The 13,186-nt window shown below is 37.5% G+C and overlaps 1 protein-coding gene across 1 annotated transcript in view; it reads right to left on the minus strand.

Annotated features, from left to right (window-relative positions):
- ADAM19 (ADAM metallopeptidase domain 19) overlaps nucleotides 1-12,956 on the minus strand; it is a 120,822-nt gene extending 107,866 nt beyond the window's left edge. The window contains exons 1-2 of the mRNA XM_051978797.1: nucleotides 12,808-12,956; nucleotides 10,034-10,116 (exon numbers count right to left, since the gene is read on the minus strand). Of these exons, the coding sequence (XP_051834757.1) occupies nucleotides 10,034-10,116; nucleotides 12,808-12,931 (207 nt within the window). The 5' untranslated portion in view covers nucleotides 12,932-12,956. The remainder of the gene's footprint in view (nucleotides 1-10,033; nucleotides 10,117-12,807) is intronic.
- Nucleotides 12,957-13,186: the final 230 nt, after the last annotated feature.

The raw sequence follows: 13,186 nt of genomic DNA on the forward strand, positions 1-13,186 counted from the left end.
CACATAGCTCTCTGTCCTTGAAGAACTTACAATATAGCAAGAAAAGTCACTTTTCCTTTTTTAACTCCAATTTTCTTCTTTGTTAAATGAATGGTTTATATTGAAAAATGTCTACGGGGCCTTCCAGGACTGATATTTTATTACTATGATTCAAAGGACTTTTCCTATATCAATGATCAAAGGCAATGTGAATTACAATGCATATAATTGCAAAATATTTTTGTTTTTATTATTACTAGACAAAGGACAATTTACTAATGTCCTCAGATATCTGAGTGATATTCTCCTGTTATTAATATCTACTGAAGAAGAGCCAGATCTAAACTGAAATTTGAGTAACCTAAATTAAATAAAAAGCAAACTTCCTAACTATAAGTATTGTTAATCCTCTAAAAAGTCATCTCCAATTCAATAAACATTACATTCATATTACATGAAGTTCACAGTGGCAACTCTTGCCAAAACAAAGATCTAAAAATGAACAGTTCACTAGGAGCTCACAGTCTGCCCAGAAGACTATATATGATATATAAATAAATATAACAGAGTAGGAAGAGGACAAAGGTGAGAGAGATATTTATTTCAAAGGATTATAGAATCATCAGCACTCTCAAAGTCTACAAAACAGAGGGGATCTAGAATGTTTTTAGCATGATTTTGCTTAGTCAGGACCACCTCAATAGGTGATCTGTCAAGGTTTCTTGAAACCCCAGGAAATTCCTGCCAAGAAGTCAAATGAAGCTCCTTGCTTCTCTTAGTTTGAGTCTCATTTCCAACTCTGCTGTCAGGACAGTTTGGGCTCTTTTTTTCCCCTATCACCATCCCACTCCCCCAAATTCCACTTCCCTAAGAGCCCCAAGACAAAGATCTTCTGAGATCTGAATGTTCTGACCCAAAGCTCTTGAGAAATGACAACAGGGTACATTGCTTAAACTCTCCTGTTACCTAATCACAAGGAGAAGAATTTCACTCTTAGAAAACAAGAAAGATGCTAAAATTGGTTGCTTAATTCTCCCCAAGTGAAGACACATTTACCAATTCAAGTGATCTCTGCCATCACCTATCAGCCCCTGTGCCCATATTGGTTGTTCTGTCTCTCACAGTCAAATTATGCTATCCAACACAGTATCAACTTTCTTTTTCTTTTCTTAAATTTTAATAATATTTTATTTTTCCAAATACATGCAAAAATAGTTTTCAAATTCATCTTTACAAAACCTTGTGTTTCAAATTTTTCTCCTTCTCTACCTCACTCCCCCCTTCCCAAAACATCAAGCAATCTGATATAGATTAAATGTGCAATTTTTCTAAACATATTTCCATATTTATCATGCTGCAAAAAAATCAGATCAAAAGGGAAAAAAAAACACAAGAAAGAAAAAACCATGAAAACAAACAACAAAGGTGAAAATACTATGCTAAATAAATAAATGAATGAATGAAAATAAGACTTTATTTAGTCTTCATAATTATCTCTTTGAATTAACTTGAATTACCTCATTGTTGAAAACAGCCAAAGTCCCAACTTTCTATAGATATTGAAAGGTATCTCAGGGGCCCACAAATAGGACAGATGGGGCTTCAGTATGGATAAGTAGCAATAGGGCTGTAGTAAACTTTTTGTTCAATAGCATTATCCTATTATAAAATGTTACAAACAGATCAAAGGAATATCCTCACTCATGAAGGGATGGTGTAGATAATTCCCAAAGAAAAACAAACTCATTTAAAAATCAGTTCTCTTTAATTTTTGAAAATGTCCTTAAAATTAAATCCAAATAGGACATTCCTGATACACCAGGGATACCTCAAGCAAAACAACTAAACAACTTTCTAAGGCTTGTGGTGAGTATCAAATGAGAAAATAATTGCAAAAACCTCAGCACAGTGCTTTGCACATTGTAAGTTAAGCACTACATAAATGTTAGTTATTATTATAACTTGCCAAGTACTTGAATACTTGCCAAGTCGTGTGGAGGATATATAAAGACAGAAACGACTCATTCCCTGCTTTCAAAGAATTCATCTCCCAAGACTTCAATTACTTTTGTTTAAAAGTCTTTTTTTTCTGTTCTTGTTGAATTAGATATAACAAGATCTTATTTATAGCACAAGATTTGATGAAAAGTCATATCAAGTTGTACCCATTGTCCCTTGCAAAACACAATATTCTTCATTTGGACTTGCTACAATTTGGTAGAAAAACAGAATAACATTTTCTGTTTTATTTATAATTCCCTTTCCTTAGTAATTTAATTACTCTGCTAGCTATATGACTACAGAAACACATAGTGAGTCTTCAGGAAAGAGTCTACAGCAAAAAAAAAAAAAAAAAAAAAAAAAAAATTCCCTCCAATGTTCAATGCACATTCCTAATTTACCTCAATGATAGATTACTGTCTGGTAGTCATCAGTTACAATAACATTTTCTAAAGCTATTTTCAGTTTCTCCATCTCAGATATAATGAATCTCATCTATTTACTGGCCTATAAGGTTCTTCAAGACAGAGACTAGGTGCCTTCTTCATCTCTGCCTGTTAAAATTTGTCTCTTCTTTCAAAGTCTGTTCAGATGCCATTTCTTTCATTAAACTTTCCTGAACTCATTCAACAACCCTCCCCCAACTAAAAGCATTTCCCTGCCTCATATTGTCCTATAACACTATGCCTGGATCTCTCCTTTGTACCATCTCCCTACTGAATTATACTATCTATGTACATGTCATTATTTGCCTTTCCCTGCTCCCCCAGAATGTAAGCTGCTTGAGGGTAGAAATTACTTCCTTATTCACCTTTGTACCTCTAGTTCTTAGCACAGGCCACAATTTATGCCTAGTAGGTACTTAAAAGAATGCTAAATTAAACTTGGATAGTTTAAGATTCTTCCCTAATCTTGTTTGACTTGTACTAATATTAGAAGGAATTTGCATTCACTTAACAGACCAAATGTTCATGATATCTTCATAGAAGCACAACTAGATAACTGTATACTTTATTTATAGCAGAGGAAACTGAAGCTCAGGGAAGCTAAGAGATTCTCTTCATGATCACACAGTTAATGGGCCAATTATGGAGCCAGTGTTAAGAAATGGCCCAAAAGTGTACTATGTGATAAAAGAAAGCTAGTCTTGGACTTTTTTTATTTGTCTATAAAATTCACAAAGTTTATACATACACACACACACACACACACACACACACACACAATAGTAATTGAGAGTTACAAGGTGGAGGAGAACAGACTGCTTAAACCAAATAAGGAGGGGGAAAATAAGAGGGAGGAAGCACAATCATTATAATAATGGAAACGAAAAGAACTTTTCAGTGAAATCAAATGCTGAACAATTGTACAGATCAATCTTGAACAGAAAAAAAAAAAGTATAAAAGTATCCCTCTCTTTTTGTACTGAGAAGTGGCAGCAGGAGGATTATAATTATAGTATATAGCACAAACTGTTAAATACAGTCACTGTGTAGGTGGGCTTTGATGAATTCTTTGTCTTTGTCACATGGAGACTTTTTTGATTGAGGTAGGTTTATATTTGGGACTGACTAGAATAAAAATTAGTATTTAAGAACTTATTTTTGAAAACAACAAAGACAAAATAGGCTACTATATCTGTGTCTACATGGAAGAAAGATAGATAGTATATTACAAACAATTAGGTATAATAGACAATGAAGGACTCCACATTCAGAAGACCTACCTCAAATAGTAGCTTGACTAGGGGAAAGGTGCTTACCCCCTCTGAGAATCAGATTCTTTGTTCGTAAAATAATAAACCTTATAGTATCTACCTTGCAAAATTATTGTTGAGGATCATATACATAACACTTTGCAAACCTTAAAACACTACATAAATGTCAGTTTTTAATATTATTATTACTCAAAGTCACCAAAGGGCTTCACTCATTCCAAAACAATTTCTGTGGGCCTGCTCTAGTATTCCTCCCTCTACTTATCTCCTACATAGCCTGAAACTTTCACCATTATTTTCATTTAATAACTTATGACAGTAAAAACAGGACATTGTCTCCAGAAGACACAAGTAGTTCCATGAGCTAGTGGAAATAAATACTTAATACTTAATAATACTTATCACAAAGCAACTATATCATTTCATCCTTGTGATACTTGCCCTTGTCCTCCCATTAATTCCTACACAAGGGGTTTACCCAGTCAATCACTTAATATGTGCCAAGTGTCTATTATGTGTTCACTCCTGAGCTAGACAGAGGAGAAATAAAGGCAAAGGTAAAATAGCCCTGCCCTTAAGAAGCTTACAGTCTAGAAAGGCAAAACAAAATGTACATGTAGGCAAATAAAATTTGATATATAATTAATACAACAGAATTTGGAGAGGAGAAAGACACTACTCTCATTCAGGATATTGAGCTTGAAGTAAGCTTGAGAATAAGGTAGGGACTCCAAAGAGCAGGTAAGGAGGGAGCACTTCTAGTCATTAGGGACAGCCTTAATGACACAAGAGTGGGAAGATGGAATTTTGTATGTACAAGACAGGAAAATACTTGCTTTTTCCAGAACACAGAAAGTGTGAAAGAAAGTCTTCATAATGAAGATAAGAATACAGCCAGATCACAAAAGGCTTTAAATGCCAGGCAGAGGAAAAAAATTTTTTTTACTTACTTTTAACTTGTATTTCATCAGAAAGATGAAAGAGAGCTAGTAGAACTTCATGAGCAGAGAAGGGATATGATCAGATGTATACTTTAAGAATATCCCACTGGCAGGTGTGCAGAGCATAAGTTGGAGAAAGGAGTGAATATAAGGCAAGGGAAACCAATTAGGAGACCGTTACAATATTCTAAGAGTTATGAAGAAGGCCTAAACCACAGTGGTTGTGTTACTGCAAAGATAAGATCTGCTATATATTATTTGCAAAAATCTGTTTATTCCCTTCTCATATCTTTTTCAAGGATAAATCAATTAATCAAAAAGCATTTATTAAGTGCCAGCAATATACTCTGTTAGGCATTGGGGATACAAATATAGGGAATGAAACAATCCCTTCTCTCAAAGAACCTATATTTTATTGGGTGAGAAAATAGGTAAATATAAGATATTTGATCTCAATCTTGAAGGAAAAGAAAAATTCTCTGAGGTACAGCTAAGGAAAGAATGAATTTCATGAACAGAGGAAGGCAAGCAATGTACAGAGAGTGGGAGAAGAAATTCCATGTGAGGAACAGAGAAAAGACTAGATTGTAGAGTATGGGATGGGAAGTAGTAGATACCAAGCCTGTGTCTGACTTTATTCTTTTAAAAAAAATTTATTGCTATAATACTGATTTTCCCTCCCAGAGAGCCATTTCATATAGCAAAGAATTTACTTTTAAAGAATAAAAGGAGAAGGGAAAATAATCAGCAAAACTGATCAATATATCAAAAAAAATCTGCCAACATATGCAATGTTTCATATCCATGAAGCATCCCCTTTCATCTTTGCAGAGGAAAACAGAGAAGTATTCTTTCATGTTTCTCCTTTAGGGCTAAACTTGTTCTAGCACATTCTTAGTAAGGTTACTAATGATCCTAATTTCTAAATCCAATGGTCTTTTACTTATACCCATTCTTCACCTTCCTGGAGTGTTTGAAACTGATGTCTACCCTTTCTCTCTGGGTACTCTCTCCTCCATGGGTTTTTTATGACACTACTCTAGATTTTCAGACCTAGTTTCCTCAGTATCCTTTGCATGTTGCAGGATCCTCATCCAGGTTTCACAGACTTTGTGTGGGTGTACTCTAGGGCTTTATCCTGGACCCTATATCCTCTCTTAATTGATGATTTCATTAGCACCATATATTTACATATTGTCTCTATGTAACTGATTTCCAAAAATACATTCATCTCTCCCCTGAACTCCAGTCCCCCATCTTCAAGAGTCTGCCAGATATATTTACCGTTATTTCCCACAGGCATCTCAAATTCAATATATCCAAAGCAGAATTAGTTATCTTTCTCACTAAGCCACTTCTGCTTTTAATTCCCTTTTTCCCAGCAAAGAACCTAGGTTTGCAACCTACGAGTCACCACTGATTATTCCCCTTTGATTCTTGTAGCCAAGAAAGCTTGCTAAATTTTACTGTTTCCATCTCCTCAATGCCTCTCACATCTGGTCTCTTCTCGCTACTCACAATCACAAACCACTTTAGTCTAGGACCTGCCTCTTGCTTAAACTACCTGCAAAAGCTTCCTAAAAATGCCTCCAGTTTCTACCATCTCTAATTCGTTTTCACAACTAGCAGGAAATGTTCTTTCTGAAGCACAGTTGGAGCACAAAACTCTCCTCAAGCAGCTCTGATAGCTCTCTCTTACATCTAGGATAAATTTCAAACATTTCTTTACAATCTGGATTCACCCTCTCTCTTTAGGATGATTACACATTACTCTAGTTCACATACTTTTATGCTCCAGCCAAATCAGCTATATACAAAATTCTCTCTCCTGACTGAGTGTCTTTGTCCGGGCTGCCCTGATATAGGGGAAACTCTCCCTTCTTACCTCCACCTCTTAGAATCCTAGCTTCCTTCCAGATCAGATGGCAGTTCTTTCAACTGATTGCCCCACTTTTTAATACCTTTTTTTTTTTTTTTAACACATTCTGTATTTACTTATCAGTGAACATTTGGCATTTGCATATAATATCCAGTACAATACCTGCCATATAATAAATATTTAATAAATGCTTTATTTTTATAAGAATTTAGTATAAAAATCTTTACAGACTTCCCTCCTCCCCATTTTCTGTCTGTTTTGTCATCATTCTTCCAATTTCATCCTTCACTCTTGGGATAATTCTACTTAGTTGCTTCTCTATCCAAGCTGTCTATAGATTCATTTTCCTTTTCACTATTTTATGTGGTAACCCCATTCATATTCTTGCCCTCTATAAAATTTTACAAACAAGTTTATGTTCTAAAACAGTATTTATCTTGGATGCCCATAGATTTTTATGGCTCTCAGGCTTAGAGCTAAAAGGGACCTCAGAAATCAACACCCTTATTTGACAAAGACTCTTTCTATTGTATTACACCATCTTCTCTTTCAGCTTGTTGAGGTGATCAAATATTTATTGGCTGTAATGAGTCTGACTTTTTTTGTTCTTCTTGTCCTGACAATTAAACTTCCTTAGGAAACTATGATCATTTGTGTCAATAGTTGCTGCTATATTCAATTATTATTTGGGGTCACCTTTAGTTTATTTGAACAAATAAAACTAAAGTTGCTACAGCTAGGAGATCTTGTATTTAATCTTTCTTCCCCTTTGGTGTTGGTTTTGATCTTTGCTTTAGCATGTTGTTGATCTGACTTTATAACAAGAAGCTGATTCAGAAATGCCATTCATATCAATAAGATAGCCATTTTTGTCTATTAAATTGCAATCAATTTCATTTTTTATAACATAGTTTGGTATTCATTATATCCAGCACATTTCAGAGGAAGTAGTTACTGTATGTAAGTATGGGGCTTTGAGGGATAGCTCAGTGGCTCAATAGATACAGTACTGAGTCTGGAGTCAGATTCATCTTTCTGAGTTCAAATCTGGTCTTAAATACTTAATAGCTGTATGACCCTGAGCAAGTCACTTAACCCTATTTGCCTCAGTTTCCTCAACTGTAAAATAAGCTGGAAAATAAAATGGCAAAACCACTCCAGTATCTTTGTCAAGAAAACCCCAAAAGGGGTCATAAAGAGTCAGACACACTGAACAATAACAATGTGTGTTCAATGTAATTCCAAGTATTTGGTGTCTGATTTCTGAATCCTGGGATTTATGTTACAATATAGTTTTCACCTTAGGCTACTTTTGCATTGATGTTAACTTATTGGTGAAGGGTCTCTCTATATCAAGGTTGATTCTAGGAAGCTGAGATAGTCTATTACTGAGCATATTTATTCAAAGCCTTCTGACATTATAGAGATTGATTGATCTTGTATCTTACGTATATAGTTTTTAAGAACTCAGGATCTGGATTTGAATTTTTCTCTGACACTAGTTGTATGACCACAAATAAGTCACTGAACCTCTGTGAGTTCAATTTAATTCTCTGTAAAATGTAGGCAATAATATCTATAGGGAGATGATAGTATAGTAAATAAAGCATGGTCTTTGATGTCAAAAGGATCTTCTGACCCATAATAGCTACATCACCACAATCTCCTCAACTCTGCATGCCCTAGGTGGATCTGAATTGTTGGGTACAATTTCTATTTCAGAAGTTCCGTTTGGCAATGAGATCACAGTTCTGGATAACACCTCTCATCACACACACACACACACACACACACACACACACCCCTCAGGGATTGTTGTATCCAGAAAACCTCAATGAAAACTTATAAATGGAATAAGAGGATTTAGAGCTGGTCACAATATTAAATGTCTTGTGTAAGCCCTCCACTGAACATATGAGGAACCCAGAGCCCAGATAAGGGAGACTGACTTATGCAGGATCATGTTCAAGGTAAGAAGAAACAAGGCCAGGATTTAGATTCGATGGGGGATGGGGGATGGGAGCAGGGATCAATAATGTCTGAAAGCTTCAAAGGAATGAGATCAAGAACTTTGACCTCAAAGTGGTTGAGGAAACGAGAGGGAGGATGAAAGAATGGCAATGACAAAATCTCAGCAAAGAGAGGTCTGGTCATTGTACTAGGTTAGAATCAGATCAAAAAACTTCAGAGTTTTAAAGTTAAAGAGGGGCTTTACAGGGCATCATCCAATCCAATTCCCTCGTTTTATAATTAGGAAAGTTAAGTCAAATGCTCAGGGTCCCCACAGGTTTGAGGGAGACTTGTATTAATGGATGCAGAATGAATTGAGCAGAACCAGGAAAACAATTTATGTACAATGGCATAACACTGAGAAAGCAACTTTAAATTGACTTGAGAATTCTGATCAACACAATAATCAACTATTGTATCATGGGATCAGTGTTGATAAACCTCCTGATAAAGAGATGATAGGCTCAAGACAGAGAATGAGACTTATATTTTTGGACCTACCCAATGTGGGAATTTGTTTTGTTTTATTATGTATATATGTTGTTTTTCTTTTTTTTCATTTTCCAGTGAGATAAGGAAAGAAAGAAAGAAAGCAGAAAGGAAAAGAGGAAGAAAGAGAGGAAAGAGAGGAAGAAAGAAATAAAGAAGGGAGGAAGGAAGGAAGGAAGGAAGGAAGGAAGGAAGGAAGGAAGGAAGGAAGGAAGGAAGGAAGAAAGGGAGGGAGGGAGGGAAGCAGGAAGGGGGAAGGGAGGGAAGCAGGAAGGGGGGAGGCAGACAGGAAAGGGAGGGAGGAAGAGAGGGAGGGAGTGAGGGAGGGAGGAGTTTTTAAGCATTTACAATGTGCCTATGAGTAGAAGGTGGAAAGGAAAGAAAAATTTCTCCTCTCTCCTTATTCTCATACTGATAACTGCCATTATTCCCAACCAACCATCGCTTAGGGTCTTACTGTACATTATTAAACAGCTGCTGTGGGTCTTTCCAGACCTGACTTCATTTAGTGGTACATAATGGAAAAAGGTCTCCATTTAGAGTCGAAAGAGTTGAGTTCAAATCCCAGCTCTGGACAAGTCACTTAAACTTCTCCCAGCCTCAGTTTTCTCATCTGTGAAGTAAAGAAACTGGGTGCCTATATTATAAGTTTCTAAACCCTTTGTCCATTAAAAAAAAAAAAAAAAAAAAAAAAAAAGCAGTGCTTGAACTGCAGATGATTCCCAGATTCATTAGGCAGAATCTGACAACAGAGGGCACTAGCATTCCTCAATGACCTGAGAGCTGGGATCAAGCTAGGAAAGAGGAAGTAGGATTGTTTATAGAAATGACCATAGTGGTTGTGGGTTAACTTCTACTGATTGCAGATTTGATAACTTAAAACTGGCTTTATTCAACTTGTTTTCATCATTATTCATTAACAGAGGGCATGCCATTAAAAAGAAAATGCATTCAGATACTAATTTCAGTAAATTCATACAATGCTAGCAACTCATTAAATTGCCTCTTGAGTCTCACCTTCTCTCTTCCTGGGCTCTCTATTCTCCATTGAGGTATTATCAGTTCATGCTGTGGCAAGGGATTTGCTTCACTTTCTTGTCCTGCAGAATAAATAGTACAAACTTCAATGAAAGCCTGGGCCTCCACAGTAGGTCAAGGAAAAATGCCACAATGGCAAGACCTGGGTTCAAATTAACTCTGTCTTTTATACTTATGAAACCCCAAAATTACTGCCAAATTCAGTTCTAGGTCCAAATCTGTGATTCTGTAACAACTATGGCAAACACTTTCATTTCACTAATTGAGACCATTACTGTCTTTCACAACAAATTATTCTTTATCAAAGAATTGTAAACAATTAGGGAGCTAAAGGAGATTATAAATCTGGTTTAGCATGAACTAAACTTTAAAATCACAGACAGGTCAATTAAAGACTGATATAATTAAGGTAATGAATGTTTTCATCTGTGTGGACAACATTTGAAGTATCTTATGTAATAGTATATACCTTCATAAAAGCCCAAATTGAAGGAAATGGTGTGATTTAGCTTTGAGGCTGTCCTTCTGAACTGGACAAGTACGTTCATTTCCAACAAGGCTCATTTCTTCAAATAAATTCATATGAATCCTAGGGTCCATTTTGGCATTCTTTTCAGCTCAATTAAAACTCAGATCTGGTGTTCTGTTGCTATAGCATTTAGGCCAAGATAAGACATAAGTGTAGAACACTATGGAGGATAAAAGGAGGGAGAGGGGCCCATACAAAATGTCCATTCAAGTCCCTGTTCTGTTTTTTACTTACCTGTGTAACCTTAGACAAGTCATTAAACTTCTCTGTCTCAGTTTGTTTATATGTAAAATGAGGGAGATTGAAATTTTGAGACCTCTTTCAACTCTAAAGTTATGAAGTAAACATCTACTCTACATAAAGGGACTGAGTTAGCTATTAGGACAAAATTGTGCTTACGTTTTTTTATTGAAGATGCTACATTCTTACACATAACTGCTACGTTTTATTGTTCCATGAACCTGAGTCTTGCAGACTCACCAATTAAATTGTATATTAAAAAAGAGTAGGAATTGTGCTTTGTTTTCCACTTGACTTTACTTCACACAGTTCCTATACATTATCCAGACAGGAAATACTTAGTGAATTGAATGGTACTGCTCATTTTAAAGACATCCTTTTAAAGGATTATGGACCCCAGACAGCCTCACTTAGTGGTCATTAAAGGAGGTGAAGGGTTTTTCCTTCTTGGTATTATAAATGCTCAGCACTTACTGAGCATAGCCCAGTTAATTCTAATTCATAATCAGGAAGGCAGGAATAGTTTTCTACTCAAATTTACAATCCCCCACCCCATGATTTGCAGAAAGACCACCTAACCTTTGTAGGATGAGGAACATGAGTTCATTCTCCCTAGAGCATCTCTCAAAAAAAAAAAAATACCCTTTTATCTCAGACATTCCAGAATGGAAAAATCTGTGTTGTGGGGAAGGATGGCAGATAAGCAGAGGGAATAGAGACAAAATTGAAATGCTGAGGACCTATGTCTGTCAACTCTATATTTATCAGCTTGTCTAGGGCATAGCTCCTGCCGGGAATTCTCTGTTCAGCTTCCAGGACTGTGACCACTCCATAAACATGAAAACAGATTCAACTGCTCCCTTCGAAACCTCCTCTGGTGGAGTAAGGCGCCAACAAAGTCCCAGGACAGTATCAGCCTGACTCAGCTCAGATCAACTCAGCCCTCCTTTAAGAATTAGGTTTCTGAACTCAACCCCTTTTCCAGAGAAAGGTTTGGAGCTTATCAATTATCTTAAGTCAGGGAAGCCAGCCAAGCCTTCCAATCTCGGGTCGGGGCTGTAATTTCTTAAGGTTGTAATGAATGAGTACAGTGAGTCACCCACCTAGGAACATAGAATATAAAATGACAGAGCTGTAAGAGTCTTTAAACCACAGAATATTGGAAAGAAAGGAGACTTTGAAATATGGTATGACACAATATGAACGAATCTTAGAACACAGAACATATTTTAGAGTTAGAAAAGATCTTAGACCATACAATGACTGAGTTTTAAAAGAATCTTGGAATAGAAAGTGTTGGAATTATAAGCATAGAATGACGGACCTAAGGAGACCCTTAGACCATGATTATTTCAAGAGCCGATAGAATATTGGGCGTATCCGGGGAATATTAGTGTTAGAATGGAGATAGCTAGTCCCGAAGAGAACTCGAGGGAAGTACAGACTTTCAGGATTGCCCCAACGCCTCCTATGCGTCTAACACTGTGCCGGGCGATGAAGATGTCCTCAGCATAAGCTCTGGCAACCAAAGCTCAGCCTCCCCCACGGAATCCCGGGTGAGCGAGGATATGGATGCTCTGGGCTGGCGGTGAACGGAGGAAGAGAGTGTTTGTTTATCCTTTGCTCCATCCAGTCCCTCTGCAGAAGAGGCAACCTCGCTAGCGAGCCGGCGCAAGACAACTGAACAAAGCCGAGCCGTGCCTAGCCCGTAGTGGGGGATCTAGCAGAGGAGCCACTCACAGGGCGAAGCCGGGCATCCTGAGGAAAGTTCCCAATCAGAGGGCAGAGTGAGGGATGTTTTTTCCCTTCTTGATACAAGCCACCACCCAGTCCCCCGCACTTCTACCCATATTTGGGGGACTAAGGGGATCTCTCCATCCCCCCAATCAGCACTCCAGCCCTTTTTCCCAAAGCCCCTGCCCTACCAGAGAGAGAGAGAGAGAGAGAGAGAGAGAGAGAGAGAGAGAGAGAGAGACTGACTTACTTCTCCATCTCGGATCCTGAGCCGCCAGCAGCTCTAGGACAGGCAGTGAAAAGAAGAGAAAGCAAAGCCAGTGTCTCCCCGCGACCCCCAGCATGGCTTCTCGTAAGCCTTCACAGAGCCACATCCATTCTGACTGAAGTGGCTGCTTCTCCCCTCCTCCGCTGCTCCTAGCTCTCTGCCTTCCCCCTGCTGCTGCCTTCCTTTCACAGCTGCGATGCTCCACCCCCAATTCAATTCAGTAGGATCCAGACCTCTAACCAGTCAGAGATATTGTAAGGGAAATTGAGCCCTGGAAGGGAGGAGCTGCAAAGGACCCAGTTCAGGCAGGTGTGATAGGAAGGGAAGGACAGAGACCTAAAGGTGAAAGAGGCCCATGTGG

Source organism: Antechinus flavipes, chromosome 2 (genome assembly GCF_016432865.1).
Source record: "Antechinus flavipes isolate AdamAnt ecotype Samford, QLD, Australia chromosome 2, AdamAnt_v2, whole genome shotgun sequence".
Taxonomy (NCBI): Eukaryota; Metazoa; Chordata; class Mammalia; order Dasyuromorphia; family Dasyuridae; genus Antechinus; species Antechinus flavipes.